We start from the raw sequence: 16822 nt of genomic DNA, 5'->3' as shown, positions 1-16822 counted from the left end.
GCGCGGCGCCAGCTCGCAGCGCGCTCTCCCATTAACGCAGCGATACTGTAATTGTCCGCCCAGGGGTCAAGGTCGCGTTCGTGTGTTTTATGCCTGAATCACGGCTTCGGGGGCTCAGCGGGGGGCAGCAGCGGGGGGCTCGTGGTAGGTGGATAGAGATAGACCTCGCGAGGTGCAGTTGCAAACCGTAGGAGACAATAAATACAATTTTATTGGTGGGCATACGCTCAACAAGACATGAACTAGAAGCATGGGTAAGCAGAAGGCGTGCTGGTAACAACACGCAGCGCAAAGCTGGCGCCGAGGTGGTATCGGCAGTACCGCCATGGACACGCCACCGCCACGCTGGTGCCACTGCTGTGGGCACTGCACCAAGGCTGGCGGCTCCGACAGATGGTACTGCACGCGGTGGAACAGCTCCTGAAGCCAAGGATGGGCCAGGGTCCTCTGCGCCCACGTGTCCTGTACCTGGTTGCAGGTATCAGCGTCATTCTTGAGGTTAAACTTGCAGATACATCAGGTGGTGTAAGCTAGACAAAACACTTCAGAAAAGGAGCCAATCCTAAGATACTACCAATTTTGTGAACTTAATTACATTTCTGTTCCTTCCCAGGGGAAAATACATTGGTTTTCAGCAGCTTCCAGGCAACTGACCTAACTGCCTCCTGTGCTGCCCTAGCTTATTTGCAATCCATTTGTTTCTTTGCCTTGAGCTGTTTGGCTTCTTTAATAAATATGCTTTAATACCCAACAGATTTCAGTCCTCTGTAAGATCTTTCACTTTTCAACCTCCATATTAAACATGAATTTGACTACAATAGACTAAAGCCAATACTCTGATATTATTTTAGCAATTTTTCTGCTATACTATGGACATCTGCTTACCAGAAGTTACAGGCTGTCTTTATTTTATGTGGTGAGGACCTGGACACTGCTCAGTTTGCACATAAAACAATCCGACTTCCTTCTGCTTTGGTTACTAACCAAGAATTTTCTAAGCATTTGATTCTCTCACCAATCAAAGTTCAGATAGGTGTTCATCACATTCTTGACTGGACATAAAAATAATAAAAAAAAATCATACAGGTAGGTACAATATGCTCTCTTAAAATTATACCTAAAATGATGCCTAAAACACTGATGAAACTAATGCTATCTACTAATGACTAAAACCAGAAGATAAACTAATGAAAGACATGACATATTAACCAGACATAGAACATGACAACCAAGTACAATCTGCCAATTTCATTTAAGGGTATTTTTTCTGACACCGGGTAATTAATCTGATATTACTGTGTACAATCCATGTCTAGGATGCCAAACACATCTTCAGAAGTTCATATAGACCATTTTGATGTAACAGCAGAGAGTACAAAGGCACTCAAAACACTGAACAACAGCAGGAGTTGGGGACTGGAGTGTTTCCCAGCAGAGCTCTGTAAAAACAGAGAACAATTGTGATAAGCTAAATTCAAAATAAATTCCCCTCATTAAAAGCATAGAAAGTTTCAGAGCAATCTTTTTCTATTAGCCCCTTCTATTGTGTAGATACTTCTGACATTAAAAAAATATGTGCCACATCTGTAGTATGTGCAACTCAACAGGTGTTCAGTTTTCAAGTAATCAAACAGGAGTATAAAAAGTATACATTCAAAAGCAGAACCACCTACATAGTCCTGCTTTTCTACATTTTTATTGATACTGTTCGCATTTATTATATGTACATTGCACATGCAGTCTCAAATGCTTATTCACATACAGGAAATCTGATAATCTATATATTGTTTAGGCCTCACAAGTATAATAAATTCTTTCAATTTTCTGCAATACATAAATAGGAAGAAAACAGTAGAAACCACAAAGAGGAAAATTGCTTACCACTTGACTGCCCCCTGAGGAAGGTGAATTCTGCAAACAAACAAACAAAAAGTAAGGAAATCTAGAAGTGTTCAAACTCAATGGTTTTGAAGACAGTTTTGTTGAAGACCACTATTTTTTTTTTTAAATAATAATAACAATAAAAAATATGCTGTGGGTTAGATTCAGACAGGTGAAGGAAATAGTTTTAGTTCCACATTCTCTTTATCCCATTTTACATGTGAAAATGTCAGCTACAGCTGATGAAGGGGCAAAAGCCTATTTTTCTCTCATTCTATTATCACATTCCATACAGAGTTTCTCATCCCTGTATTTGAAAGAGGATTTAAAAAATTAGGAAGTGCTAAAAAATAAAAATGGAGGGAACGGTGTGAGGGGTCGGTGGGGGAAAAGAAGTAACCTGTAACTGAAAGACTCAAGAGTTGGGTTAATCAAAGCAATAAACAAAAACAAAAAAAACAACTCCAAAACCTAAGGATTAACCAAGCAGGACCTACACAAACCTACACAGATAAAACAGGAATTCAAAACTGAAGGACAGCAAAATGTAACAAGGTCACTAACTGGAATGTAAAGCAAGACAGATTCAGATTTAAAATAACTGAAACCAAAAGAGCTTCCCCAACCAGAGGCTGTTTCCCGTATTTCCCATGTTTCCATAGGAGTTTCTTTAAATATGCTCTAATACAAAAGGAACTAATATACAGTGTTATCTTCAAACCAAATCACCCAGAAATTGCTCTACCAACCATCCTTATTTATTTATTTATTTATTTACTAAAAACATCTATGATGTTAAAAGATTCTATGATGACATTTTTCTTACCGGTTTCCCAGAATAAGTGCTTCCTGAGTTAGAGTACCCCTGTAAAATATTAATAAGATTATATTAATACTAATAAAAATATTAATACTTTTGCTGTAGTAGACTACTCATGAACTGTTTAAAGAACATACATGAATCTAGAAAATGTCCTATATTAGTAGACTTTCATTTTACATTTTCCTTGCAATTTTTTCTCCCATTTTAAGTGAACGGTCTCAAGTAAGCACAGCTACACCTTTTTTATTCCATTAACAGTTTCAGAAGATTTTCAAAGCCATGTATCAATCTGAGTGAACAACAAAATTTGAAACTGAAACAGCTACCCTGGTATTTAAATACATAATTCCTAACAAAATTATCCAAACACATTCCCCTAGACAAATAACAGATACATCAAAACGTTGTTGGTGGGAGGAATGAATGCAGCCTCACCCTAAGGTTGAAGTTTGAACAAAATATTCCAACTTTAATTTAGTGGCCAGTTTTCTCAGGCATTTATGACTTATTTACTATTGTAACATAATTTTAATTTTCAATTATATTAAACTATTTTAAATACTGTAATCAACATTTCCGAATTAGTTGTGGTATACTGAAAAAAGAATGTCCTTACTGGCTTTCCTTGATGACCACCTCCATAGGAAGATGAACCCTGAAAATAAAAATAAAAATAACCAGTTCGTTTTGACTCTAAGTTTATTTGTACTTCATTATATACTTGCTAACTGGAAAAAAGGACCACAGGACAATGAAACGTATTTTGTGCCCAGTCACCCCAAAATCCTAGAGAGTAGCCTATGTGAATTAAGAATGCTTAGCATTGACCTGTTGTAAATATTTGTTTGTGTGATGTATTAGTCATAGAAAGTTTAATTCAAAGTTCTTAAGAAGGAGTTGGTTTGTAGTTACAATGTATTCAATATATAGAAAGGAAAAAAATAAGGTCAAATTATACATTAATTCATTTGGAATCAGTCTACAGTTAGGAAAAAAAGGTAAATTAAAATTGAAATGAAGAATGGAAAAAAAAAGGAAACGTTAAGAGTCTTTATGCTATAGCCCTATACAGCCCCAAAGAAAGCTCTAATAGGGAACATAATTTAAAATAAAAGTGAATACTGAAAAGCTAGTAATTCTACAAAATCTTATTTGGTCCTCTGACAAAGTAGCTCTGCTTATTTGAATGTCATCGCCAACAAGAAATCTCACAGGCATTGACTCTAAGAAGTGGTACAATAATGGTACTCAAATATGGTACATAAAACATCTCTCCTTTATGATTTAGCTGGACGAAAATTAACAGTTGTGCCCACTTTTTAATGAACAGGTTCTATATGAACAGGTTTTATGTTCTATAAGAGAGAAACATGAAATAAGCACATTGCATGTGCTTATTCGTATCTCCTGCAATTGATTGACAAGAGCAAGGTCTAAATTACATGGTTGAAAATACTTAAAGGGAAAAGGTAAAAATAAACATAGTGAAGTAGCAACTATTGTGTCCTTCAAAATGAAAATATTTTCTTCAAAGGAAGCCAGGAATATTTTCAAAGACATATAGATATAAAGTAATTGAAAAAGTGATCCCTGAACACACAGTGTATGATTGCTGAATGAATTTAAACAGAAGTAACTGTTCGTGAAAGTCCCTTACTACAAATAACAGTCCTATAGTCTCATTCTGTTATTACTAAAAATAATCTAGAGAATGACAAAGTCCATTTACTGAGTTAAATGCTGGCAAAAAAATTAGGGAACTGAGTGAAAATAAATCTTGTGCTTGCATTTGTTGAGATTATCCAAACACACTGCATATTTGTTTTGAGTAACTCTCAGAAAATGTCTGTAATTAATTGGCTACAATTTTTTCTTAAAAAAAAAAAAAAAAAAAGTAAAATGAAAAAACAGGCTTACCAGAAAAAACAAATAAACAAACAAAAAGTTGAACTTGAAAAGTTTTTACTTACTGGTTTACCATATTGTCGGCCTCCTGAAGAAGATGAGCCCTGTAAGAAGACAATCAAACACCTTTTAGTTGAATAAAAAACATCTTGTGTCACTGCCTTAAGACCATTTGTGCAGTACTTAGGACAAACTTACTTGAATGTTGTTTGAACAAAACTAACTGGGGTACTTAAAACCTCATCTATCTACTATACCTCAAAACAACAGCAATTTATTATTCTGAATCAAAAAAGCAGTGTATGATCAAAGATATGTTTTTCATAGAGCAGTAATTATAATAATATAGATAATTCTTTTATTCAACTTGCTGAAGCTACTTTAATAGATATTTACATATTGATCTACCTCAGATATTTAAGCTCAGTAAAAATGAATGCATCTTTCAGCATCAAATAACTGACCCGGAGAGTACAGGGAAAGCATTAGCAGTGATGGGAAGAGAATACACTCACCTGCCCACCATACTGGCTGCTTCCTGAGTGAGAAGATCCCTATAAATAAATAAATAAATAAAATAAAATAAATTCACAGAAAAAAAATACTTAAGTATTCACAGAATAATAGAATAACAACAGTTACTCCTTTTTGCTGTGCAGAATGAAATATCATAGAAAGACCTTGTGACAGGAGACAGCAGCAGCAATCTGGAAGTGTATTAATCTGAAAGGATGCAGTTGAAAAACTTCTGACTAATTCCTCTAAATTCTTTAACAGATGAAAGTAGTAAATTTGGCCATCACAAAACACCTGCTAAGACTACTCTTTGACAAATATACGGATTTCAAGTGCCTTTATGTATGGTTCTGTTCAAGAGAAGAAAAATTCTGCTTATGATTTTTCTGTTAGGTGAAGCATGCATACAGAGAGCTTTGAGTGTATTTTTTTCCTTATTATTTCTAATAAGTAAGTTGGGAAAGATGTGATTTGTTATGAAGCTTATAAAACCTGAGTTATTTAGACCTCTGTTCTCTCTGTGCTACAAGAAATCATTGGCTCAATACAGTGATAGTGAACTCAAATGCTTTCCAGTGAAGTAAAAAGATTTTTTTTTTCCCAACAGAGTAATACTAATGAAAAATATGTTCTGCGCTCTTATTAGATAGGCATCTATTATATTTGTTAACTTTTTGGGCCAGTAATATTTCCTCTATCTGTAACAAACTACTAAGTCTACAAAAGGCACATAAGGAGCTGCTTACAGTGAGAGGTTTGAATTGCAGCTGAAGATTAGGAAAGAAGTATTATTGTGGGCAACACACTCAAATATGTATTTTCAGAGCAATATAGTAGTATATTTTGCATCATATTTCCAAGTACTTAGTCTAAAAAATTGCAAAAAAAATATGCTAACTAATAATAAGATTGAAAAATAACACAGAAAATAGATTTTTAACTGGTACCGTAGCCATGGGCAACTGAAACATGAAAATGGTTTAATTATCTCTTGAAGTAAGAGGCATTCAGAGGTAAAACAACTGAAATTATGATCTATTCACTTTCTTTGTATTGAATTTTGTTGCTGTTTTTTTCATTTCAGTTACTAACAGTCCCTGCATCGTATTTTTCATTTAATAAATAACAAGTAGGAATAAAGTCTTGAAAACAAAGAGTTGCTTGCCTGTCCCCCATACTGATTGCTTCCAGAATAAGATGAACCCTGTAAAAAAAAAATAATAATAAAGTGAAAATTTGAAGCTTTGTATTTATTTTTTCTTCTTCTTTTTTTTTTTTTTTCTTTTTTTCTTTTAATTTTTTTCTTTTCTTTTTTTTTTCTCCACTACTACCTGGCACCAAAAAATGGATCTAATCTAAACAATATTCTTAACACCAAGTAACTGAAAGAGTCTTATAGGTATTAATGCAGGTGGCAGATGACTACATCAGAGGAAGAGCACTGTTATGCACTACGTTAGTATTTTTTCAATGAGATAAAACCTGCAAAATATTTTCAAATATTTTTTCAAAGTAAACAGGTTTCTAAAACTACAATCTTGACTACTATTAAAATCTTGGCTCTGATAAAGTCAACAGACACTATAAAAAGATACAATTGAAATCTGAAGAGATTGATTCAATAAAAGCCAGATATACTCCATTAAAAGCTCTGTCCCTATCTCTGTGATTAACTTAAATATTTAATGGCTTCTGGGCGAATATGGCAACCAAGCCATGTTAATTCCCGAGAAGCTAATCCGTTCAAGTGTTAAAGAATAATTGCTTACCTGTCCACCATGGTAGCTGTTTCCTCCAAAAGAGCCCTATATTCAACAAAAAATAGCAATTGTTACTTTGTGTAAAATTCCATCTTATGTAGAGGAAAAACATAAGAGCATAAAAGCATCAAGAACATAATTTTGACTTATTGTGCCTGTGAAGAAATTCACACTGATTGCTAGTATACTTTTCTAGTTGGTTGATCAAACAAGTAAAGGTTTTAGTTTCAATTACTCCTTATTCCTTCACATTGGTTGCTTGCAAAGAGAAGCAAGCTAATAGTTTATATGCTGTTTTTAGCACTTCTGATACTCAGTGGTATACTCATGCAACATGGTTTTTGCTTGATTTCATAAGGTGAGAAAGAAGAAATTAAGCAATTTTGTCTATACTGTAGCAACAGAAAACTGAATCCAGTTAAAAAACAAATTATCATAAAATTCAAAGCAGGTGGTTTTTGTTCGTTTTTAGTAGTTACAAAAATATAGAAAATACACTAAGACAGAAAAATGAAAATAGTAACCTTTAAAATAAATAAATAAATATGTTGCTCTGCTCCCACCTGAAAGAATTTTAAGCCAAGAATTTTATATTCAAGCTCACTATTTCAATCATTCTGTTAATAACTATCATAGAAAGAGCAGTATCACACACACATATACCAAAAACAGCAAATACGCTATGAGATACTTGGAAAACAGTTTCTCAGAAAACTTCTGCACCTCTCTTACAAACCAAATAAATGAAATGCTTTGAAGCAGTTTTTCATGTCTGGGTATTTTAGAGAATTGGCACTGGGTTTCCTTCAATACGACTGGAGAACATTACTATTTATTTTATCCAGGGTGGGGAAAGTGCAATTTATTCCCCCCCCCCCCCCCCCCCGTTTTTTTTTTTTAAATAGAAATGCATCTGGGTGGGTAGCTAGTTTTGAATACAATATTACAGTTGCAAGTCAATTAATATTTTAGTCCTTAGCAAGTTCAAAATCTCTCACTTAAGCACAATGCCAAACAACTATTATCATTTCTATAAATTCACGGGAAGAATTAATTCAAGTGTAGTTCCTTGGGAACATTCCAGTTACACATTACTATGGAAGATATACAAAGAATACTTACTGAGCTTCCACCAGGACACAGACATCCACCCTGTATTACATACAAAACAAACAAGTTTATTTTTTAAGGAGTACATGATTGGAAGAAGCTTCTGAATTAAAAAGTCAAACTCATATTTGGCTATAGCAAGAGAACAGACTCAAGTTCCTGCTCAAAGACTCACTCAGCACCTTCTAAAAATTATCTTCTTCTCTCTCCACTGTTCTTTCAGGCAAGTTGTGCACTTACTGTTTTTTTTTTTTTTTTTTTTTTTTTTTTTTTTTTTTTTGTCGTCTGTTTGTTTGTTAATATAATCTTTTTATCATTTACTCTTACAGTGAAAACTATACTCCCACAAGGGCGCATAAAGAAATCTGAGTACAGAAAAAGTGTTGGTTATTCCTCTCCCACCTCCCCTGAAAAGAGGCCAGAGCAGCTGGAATGAATGCAGTATTCTTACATGCTACAGATATTAGGGAAAACTTTGGCCTTTGGGATCTCCGAATGACATGCAAAAGGAAAATAGCATGCCACCTAGGCTTTGGGCAAGAAGGACAGTGGTGAGAAAAAACAGTTCTTGTGAAGGAAAGATACACAGGTAAATTGGGAGTGCCTGTCACTAGCACAATTGACTGGTATTGAGAAAGAAAAGCCTACCTGTCCACCATATTGGCTGCCTCCTGAAGAAAATCCCTAGAATAAAAATGAGAAACAAATTATTTCTGTGTTATTCAGTAACATTCTTGATTGTTCTCTGTTCCTTAGCCTTTTAAACTGTTTCTGTTTAAAAAAAAAAAAATGGATTTCTTAGATCAAGGTTGAATTTAAGGAAGCATTTCCAATACAGTCACACAGACCCCTGTAGCATTTGCTCATATCGTGGTATACCACATAGACCTGGATTTTGCAGTCCTCACTTTTGCTTAAAGCTATGCTTCCTTAGATTTTTATTTTTTATTTTTCCAAACATTACTGAACAATGTTTTCTTGATGAACTCTTTACCAGAACTGCAAATACTATGAAGGTAGAGATTTTACCTGTCCACTGTACTGCCTGCTTCCTGAAGAAGCTATACCCTAAAGAAATAAGGAAGCATTTATATTTGTTGCACATTCTTTAACTTACAACCTGTTATTGAAAAACACCATTTTATTTTCCATGGATTTAAAAGCCACAGGAATATAAACTCTTCCTTCATAACCATTTAAAAATATCTGTTGGTCTTTAAAATGGCTATATTTTTAAATAGTACAATAAAGTTTAAATCAAAGGGAGCTTCACACAAGTGCGAATAGTACAGCTACACTGTTTTTCTCAGAACAGGGAGAGAAAGGTGAACAACAGGAAAACAACCCAGAGAGAGAAAAACAGTTGTCACCTGTCCTCCATAATGTCTGCCACCTGAGAAAAATGGACCCTGACACAAAGATACCAATTATTATTTATATCAAAAAGCTTCTTTACAGAATTTTGAAAGAAGCACTATTTTCTTTCTCTGTTGTACAATGAAGGATTACAGAAAAGCACTTATCTTACTCCTTTATGCGTTCTATGCAAGTTAGGGACCATCTGTAACATGAATCTTCCATAATACTGATAGTAAGGAGTGATCATGACCTATTATGACTCTATATGTAGTTGCATTTGGGGGGCATTTTATTTTGACTGAAAATTTATTTTTCATCTAATTTCCTTTCCAATGAATCTGATGAGAAATGTTTTCAGAGGACAAGGGCCAGTCTGTTGGGAGGTTTCACTGCATATGAAAGGCTCCCCGTAAGACTGGGCCAGAAACCTTCTTCATCCTCTTTCATTTCACAAGGGCATAGAACACCTTCCTTTAACAACTCCTAACCTTCTCCCATTCCCTTCCTGAGGCACGTTGTTTCTCTGATACCAGCTCTGTACTTGCGTTTTGCTAAGGGAGTTGAGGTGTTCCATTGGTTGAAGTAGAGGAGGAATGCAACTCGATTCCACACTTCTTACAGTGAGAACTAAGAAACCATAACAGTAGTAGAAGGCAAGAAGGTTCTAGAATGAGGAGTGTAAGTCAGAGGCTACAACAGAAGTACTGTCCTTTCATATTTTTTGTATTGTTTCAGATCACGATCATTAGAAACCTGATGATCTATAGTCATATTAACAGAGCTTACTCAAAATTATATTTTTTGCAGTCAATACAAAAGTAGTGAGTTATGAGATAGAAAGTGTGTGTGTTAGCATAAGAACTACACAGGAAGAGATTCTCACCTGTCCTCCATACTGGCTGCCTCCTGAAGAAGGTGAACCCTGAACAAAAAGAATTAAGTGTTCTTTACGGCCATGTTATAGTACTCCTTTGTACCACCATCCATACAAAAGAAAGGTACCCTATTTCTTTCACTGCAAAACTATGAGTCGGATTAACCAGACTGTGAAAATATCTGATGCATCTACCATGATGCATCAGAAATTACATCTCCTAAAAACTCTCTTGTGGTTTTGTATCATGTACATTTACAGTTACTATAAGCAGCAAACTAAGTAGAATATAAAAATAATCAGTCTTAGAGTAGTCTCTTACACAGAGAACTACTTATTATCTCGTATAAATTCATAAATACCAAAAGGGAAGAATTCTCACCTGTCCACCATACTGGCTGCCTCCTGAGGAAGGTGAACCCTGAATGTCAACAGAAAAGAAACTGAAACTTCTTTACATCCATATAATGAGACTTTAAAAGTTTTTGGTCAGCTTCACAAAGTATTTATTTCAGAAAGACATGGCATCTTACCCCAAGGGACTGTATTCACATACACACACTTTTATGACCTAGTCCTGCAAATTTCTGGAGCCATATGACTCAACCATGTATTTTACATTCTATTTCTTCTTAGTCTTAAATATGATCTTCATCTAAACTTTAGTTTAATCGCAGTAGCAAGCACAGTGCTATATTGAAAGACTTTCTAGGATTATAGACTAATATAAATTAAGTTAAAGGTGGGCAGACATCGAATAAGATACAAGTTATGCTTAGGTAAAAAAAATATAAGTGAGGACTATTAATGCTTACTCGTCCACCATAATGGCTGCCTCCATAAGATGATGGTCCCTGGAAAAATATTGAAAATTGTTTTTTTCTGTTTCACAAGATTTAACAGAAAACAAGGTAACTCATGGATATGAGAATACATCTGCATTTTGTTCTTTTACTGTTTTGTTTATAATCTTCACAAAATAAACTCTGCATTTTCATTTTCTTTAAATTCACAATATTACTAGAGAATAGATCACTAAAAATGTTCTCAAAATTTTAAATTGCGGCAGCTATCCTGATAATCATTTAGTTGATAAGAGTCAAATATTGTTAAGAAAAAATAATACAGAAATATTAAAAGTAAGAGCTTACATGTCCACCGTAACGGCTAGTTTCAGAGGAATATGAATCCTGTAAAAAATGCCAAAGAAGTGAATTATTTGCTGTAGGATTTCCTTAAATCAAACCACTACTATCCCAGGACAATAGGAGCAAGACAACAAGATAAGAGGGAAGACAGGTTAGTAAGACTTTCGGTATGCTCTAATGACTAGAGTTCAAGCCTTACCACATAACTTCAGGAAATACTTGAATTGCCAATCCATACTGAATTTTTTACTTTTAAAACACAAGCACTTTTGTTTCTCTTGATAGCTGTACACTGCAATGTCACAGTACTCCTGAAAACATTTTCTCTTTTGTTCTGCAGACATGATAAGGCTTACATACCTTTCAAAAGGTCACAACGGAAATTATTTTCTACCTTGCCTCACCATGTACCTCAAGATTCTCTCTCAGAGAAATAACAAATAATTTATTATTTCAGAGAAATAACAAATAATTTCTTCATGCACAATCTAGCACACGCCCCTTTATGCTTATGAGACAGGTGCTAATGTGATGAAAGATATTTTGTTGGATATGTGATTTTTCTCCAAAAGAATCCTTGCTACTGCAGATGATGTAGAATAAAACAAAACAGCATTCACCTTAAATCAAACTTCTTTGTCAGCAATACAAGCAGCATGACACCAGAGCATGCATCTTTGAAACAAGCCTTTCTGCCTGGACATTTTTTGTTGTTGTTGTTTTGTTTTCTGTGACTCAGATTCTTTATTTCTGATGAATGATCATATGTCACTGTTATTGATAATGTTTTGATGATACTTATCATGATTCACAATTCTTTTATGTCACCACGCTTGTAATTGTGAGTTTGAATAAAAAATGCTGCATTCTGGTTCATTGTTTCCCACATCTATTTTTTATGTGACCATCATCATGCAAGTTCCCCCAAAATGAGGGCAACTAGTTGCTCAGAATGCCATCATGTACTGCTTTTAGGATGTACCAAACTCAACAAATTTAATTTACTGAGTTTTTGCTCTCTAAACAAAGTTCCCACAAACAAACTGAACTCAACAGAGTTTTTGAATAACCATCATTTTGCAAAGTGTCAGGGTGGCTCTTCTTTCTGAATGAGTACTTACTTGGCTACTGTAATAGCTGCCTCCAGAAGAAGATGTGCCCTGCGGAAGAAAAAAATATCAGTTATTTTTCTCTAACAGAACTATTTTAAAGACTTCTGGGAGGACAATAGTACATGCAGTTCTATTTTAACTCTTTTTCTTGAGTTTAAAATCCACTCAAAATGTAAAGTCTATCCTTCCCTATTTTGCTAACATGTCTAGAATTCAATGTGTACCTGTCCAGTAGAATGGCTGTCCCTAGAGCACTTTTAGAGGAGAAATATCAATTATTTCACTTCAGAGGATCTGACTGAAGGACAGGCAGTTTATTTCTTTCAGTTTAAAAATCAGTGAACACGCTGAAGAATGACACACCCACAAAAAAGCTTTTAATATTCATTCTTGCAGAGTACTATGGACCTTTTGAATACTGCTGTTTTTCCACAAGATCCGCTAAGCCTCATTATGAAACAAAACTGTTTTGTGTCTAGTACATAATGTTAAACACTTGTCAGAAATGTGTCCTTCATAAGGAATCCTTACTGTGCAAAATGGCTTTCCAATTGCTCTGTAGAGAAGATACTAAAAGACAACATTCTGAGGTGGACCCCAACATACAGCTGGGGGAGAACTGAGACCTACATTAAGTATACACAAGCCGTTTTCCCATGCTGAGGTACTGGGTACATCTGTGCATTGTGGATTGGATCAGGAGTGTACCATTGAGATGAAATTCCTGGTAGCACCCACTCACTACAGTTTGGTTTGCATCATGAAGTGGTCTTGGAGGGAATGAATTAGATGCCTTTCAGGTGAAACTAAATTGGAAGATGTTCTTTAGGGACACAATGCCTTTCAGTAGTAAACTGCCTTTTCGTCCACAAGACTAGAACTAACCCTTCTGGAAATGTGTATAGTGTGGCCATCAATTCATCAGCAATGACCGTTTCACTCTGTATATCTGTTTCTATAAGTTTGCAGTAGTTGTTCATGTATACAGAGCTGCTAAGTTCCCTCACTCTATATACAACCCCCGATTCAGACCCGCTCTCTGAAGATGGCCAAGTCAGTATAAAAAAAACTCAGTCCTAATCAGAAGATTGAAAGAAAGCAAACTCCACCATAATATTAAGGATGTAGAACACAGACAAGTTAGAATATTTTCCTGACTGTAAATCTATACACATTCCTCCTTCTTACAAGAGAGCACAAGGCTAGTTCTATTTATCCCACAGTATTAATTCATACGGTGCATTTATGTAGCTGTATCTAAGCTGGCTTTATACCAGCTAGCAGACTGACAAGAATGCCACAGAGTTCAGTGCTAGGTACAGAAAGATCCCAGTGCTTTTTTTTTTTTTTCCTTCTAGTACAGCACATATGGAGTTCCAGTGACATGTACTGCGTGACTTTCTAACTCATGAGGAACAGAATTGGTCTTGAGAATGCTGTAAAACAGGTCTCTCCTGCAAAAAGAGTTCTTATCCATATGAGGTGATTAAGATCACAAAATTACTGATCAATGAAATACTAAACTATTTCTTGCAGTGAATGATCTGAGAGGAATACAAAACAGATAAAACTATGTCCCTAGGGGATATTTTGACATCATTCCAAGGAAGGCAATGGAACTGATTCCCAAAGTAAATATTTAAATTGTTATGTACCTGTCTTTCTGCCAAACATTTTCATTCAAAGACTTCTGTTTGAATGAATAATATCTCAAATGGAAAGAGAAATTGAACGATGCAAGAAGGTCCTGTGTATATTTTAAATTACAACTAATTAATTTTCAGAAGTGTTTAACTATTCATTATTGACTCTTTTTAGTCTCTCTAGACATCACATTGACAGAAGAACACAGGACACACTTAAGAGGTGATGAACACTGCTTACATTTGTAGAGGAATTGCTTCTCAGTGAGGTAGGTGATCCACCCTGTGGGTAAGGAGGAAAAAAAAAAGGTAAAGTAAGTTATCCTTTGCTTTGTCTTTAATCAAACTAAAAATGAAACAAAACCTTACAATGCATCTTCCTTGCTACTTTAAAAGAAGAATATCACAGTCTGAAGTTACATTACACTAAAATTTCTCTTAACTTGCCAAGCTAACTATCTGTCCTTTTTGGCCTGTAAGGCCAAAAGAACCATCACAAAGAACCATTTTTTATCTACCCATGACTGATTACATAGAAAATAAGAACACTACCCAAGCTGTGGGAATGTCTTTTACATGCTACATTGACCACATATTATTTTGCTTTGGAAAACATATGGTACCTTATTTCACAACCTAAATAATTTGATAAGGACTTAAAAGACAATGAAAGGTCCTTAAAATGACAAATGAGAGGTGTTTCAGAGTTTTGTTGTTGTTGTTGTTGCTGTTGTTTTTAAATTAGACAGATATATTTCTGAGTCAGCTTTTTTACAACTGGCAATTTCATAGACTTTGTTATTTTAGCCTCCCTTCATGATGAAACTTTTGTCAATTAACTCTGGTATTTAATTTAGAGTTCTACTCTAGAGTAAAACCACTATTGCCTTTCTTTAGAATTGTTATTTATTTTTAAGAAGACATACACATTTCTATAGATACTGTATGATAACTGAAAGCTACTGTTCAGTGAATACACCTTGGTGCCAGCAGTGGGCATCTGAATTCTGCATCTTGGCATAATGAGAAATATCTTCTATCATGCCATTTATATGTAACATCACCAAAGGAACAATGAATATAAAATCAAATAGTACTTTCAAATAGATAAGTAAATGAGTTATAAATAAATAGGTATACAGATAGTTTTCCAAATTAATATATAGTAAGAAAAAAATACAATGAACAAACAACACTTACAGAACTTCCACCAGAGCAATCACATCCACCCTGTAAAGAATCCAGAAGGTATTTAAGATCACAGAAACACAGCACTGAAAGGGACTCTAGTTACAATTCTTCTACAATCTCAGGTATACAAACCATAAAATAACATTCATATCTGTCCAAGTTCTCTCTAGAAATTAATCTATTTTTTGTTCTCTCCATTCTTTGCAACTATTCCTGGGGTAAAACCTAATTTTATCTTCAAATCTGTTAGCTACAGTTTTTACTTTGAGAACTCTACTCACCAAATGTGTAAGTAAAAAAAAAATCTGAGTAGGACTACAGAACAAGTCTTGGTTGTTCTCCCTCTCTCAAAGAGGCCAGAGTGGCTGGAATACATTCAGTATTCTTACATACTACAGATGTTAGGGAAAGATGACTTCCAGCGGAGGCCTACCAGGATTTCTACTCTGATTAAACTAAGAGGTGGCTGGAGTTTGCCATTCTGTGCCTCATTGCCACATGCAATCTAGATAAAATAAGTATAAAGAAAAAGAAACTCAGATACAACTGACAGACAGATGGCTACTTTGGCTTCTTGGATCTCTGAATAATATAGGAAAAGAAAGTAGCATGCCACCTAGGCTTTGGACAGGAAAGACAGTGGTGAGAAAAAACAGTTCTTGTGAAGGAAAGATACATGGGTAAATTGGGGGTGACCGTCACTAGCACAACTGTCTGGTGTGGAGAAAGAAAAGCCTACCTGTCCACCATATTGGCTGCCTCCTGAAGAAGGTGATCCCTGTAAATAGTTATATTTTCATTTGAAAGATCATCTTTAAGTTTGACATGTCTATTTGATCAAACTGTATTGTCTTTTATACTCTGTAGAATTTTAAAGAGGGTTTAAAAAAAAAAAAAAAAAAACACCAAAAATACAGTAGTCTAAAAACTTACATGTTACCAGTTCCATAATATTTTCTTGAAAGACATATACTGGGGAAAAAAAAGAAGAAAAACTTCCTACCTGCCCACCATACTGGTTGCTTCCTGATGAGGATGAGCTCTGAAAAAAAAAATTACAAATCACTTTCCTTCTATTCTTAAAATACACATTGTAAAGATTTTTTATTACTTTCATTTGTTTCTTAGTGTCAGAAACAGTTTATTCCATTACTGTATTTTGAGCATTCTGCTTCTACTTGGACATTTATATAAATTTATATATAAATAAGAGGACCAAATGGATTTCAGTCCTGGTTAAAAAATTGAAATCACTGCAATACAATACAGAGGGCTTTTTTTTTTTTTTTTTTTTTTTTTTTTTTTTTTTTAGTACAAAAGTATTTACCTGTCCACTGGAGTAGCCACCACCTTGAGAGGATAATCCCTGAAAACAAAGAACAACAATTGAATTTATTTCTGTTTATAAGGCTTCTAGAAAGCAAGACTATGCTATTCAATAGTTGTATACATGCTTTTACAAAATTGTTTGGTTTTCATTAAGTTTATAATTAGATTTCA

General features: G+C 34.7%; 1 protein-coding gene across 18 annotated transcripts in view; it reads right to left on the bottom strand.

The window, feature by feature from the left end:
• Positions 1–151: 151 nt before the first annotated feature.
• The window catches only part of LOC311440563 (uncharacterized protein), a 30570-nt gene continuing 13899 nt past the window's right edge, over positions 152–16822 (bottom strand). For 17 of the 18 annotated variants that reach the window (XM_084527608.1, XM_084527619.1, XM_084527623.1 and 14 more), the window contains 21 exons: positions 16650–16688; positions 16326–16364; positions 16062–16100; positions 15332–15361; positions 14373–14414; positions 12498–12536; positions 11380–11418; positions 11044–11082; positions 10611–10649; positions 10238–10276; positions 9025–9063; positions 8644–8679; positions 8008–8037; positions 6895–6930; positions 6291–6329; positions 5125–5163; positions 4675–4713; positions 3321–3359; positions 2708–2746; positions 1882–1911; positions 152–1439 (listed from right to left, as the gene is read on the bottom strand). In XM_084527608.1, coding sequence (XP_084383734.1) covers positions 1341–1439; positions 1882–1911; positions 2708–2746; positions 3321–3359; positions 4675–4713; positions 5125–5163; positions 6291–6329; positions 6895–6930; positions 8008–8037; positions 8644–8679; positions 9025–9063; positions 10238–10276; positions 10611–10649; positions 11044–11082; positions 11380–11418; positions 12498–12536; positions 14373–14414; positions 15332–15361; positions 16062–16100; positions 16326–16364; positions 16650–16688 — 849 coding nt within the window. In that variant the 3' untranslated portion in view covers positions 152–1340. The remainder of the gene's footprint in view (positions 1440–1881; positions 1912–2707; positions 2747–3320; positions 3360–4674; positions 4714–5124; positions 5164–6290; positions 6330–6894; positions 6931–8007; positions 8038–8643; positions 8680–9024; positions 9064–10237; positions 10277–10610; positions 10650–11043; positions 11083–11379; positions 11419–12497; positions 12537–14372; positions 14415–15331; positions 15362–16061; positions 16101–16325; positions 16365–16649; positions 16689–16822) is intronic. The other variant, XM_084527618.1, reaches the window with a different exon arrangement.

Source organism: Aythya ferina (genome assembly GCF_964211825.1).
Source record: "Aythya ferina genome assembly, chromosome: 8".
Classification (NCBI taxonomy): Eukaryota; Metazoa; Chordata; class Aves; order Anseriformes; family Anatidae; genus Aythya; species Aythya ferina.
The sequence above is the reverse complement of the archived record's forward strand: the minus strand, read 5'-3'. Positions and strand labels throughout refer to the sequence as shown.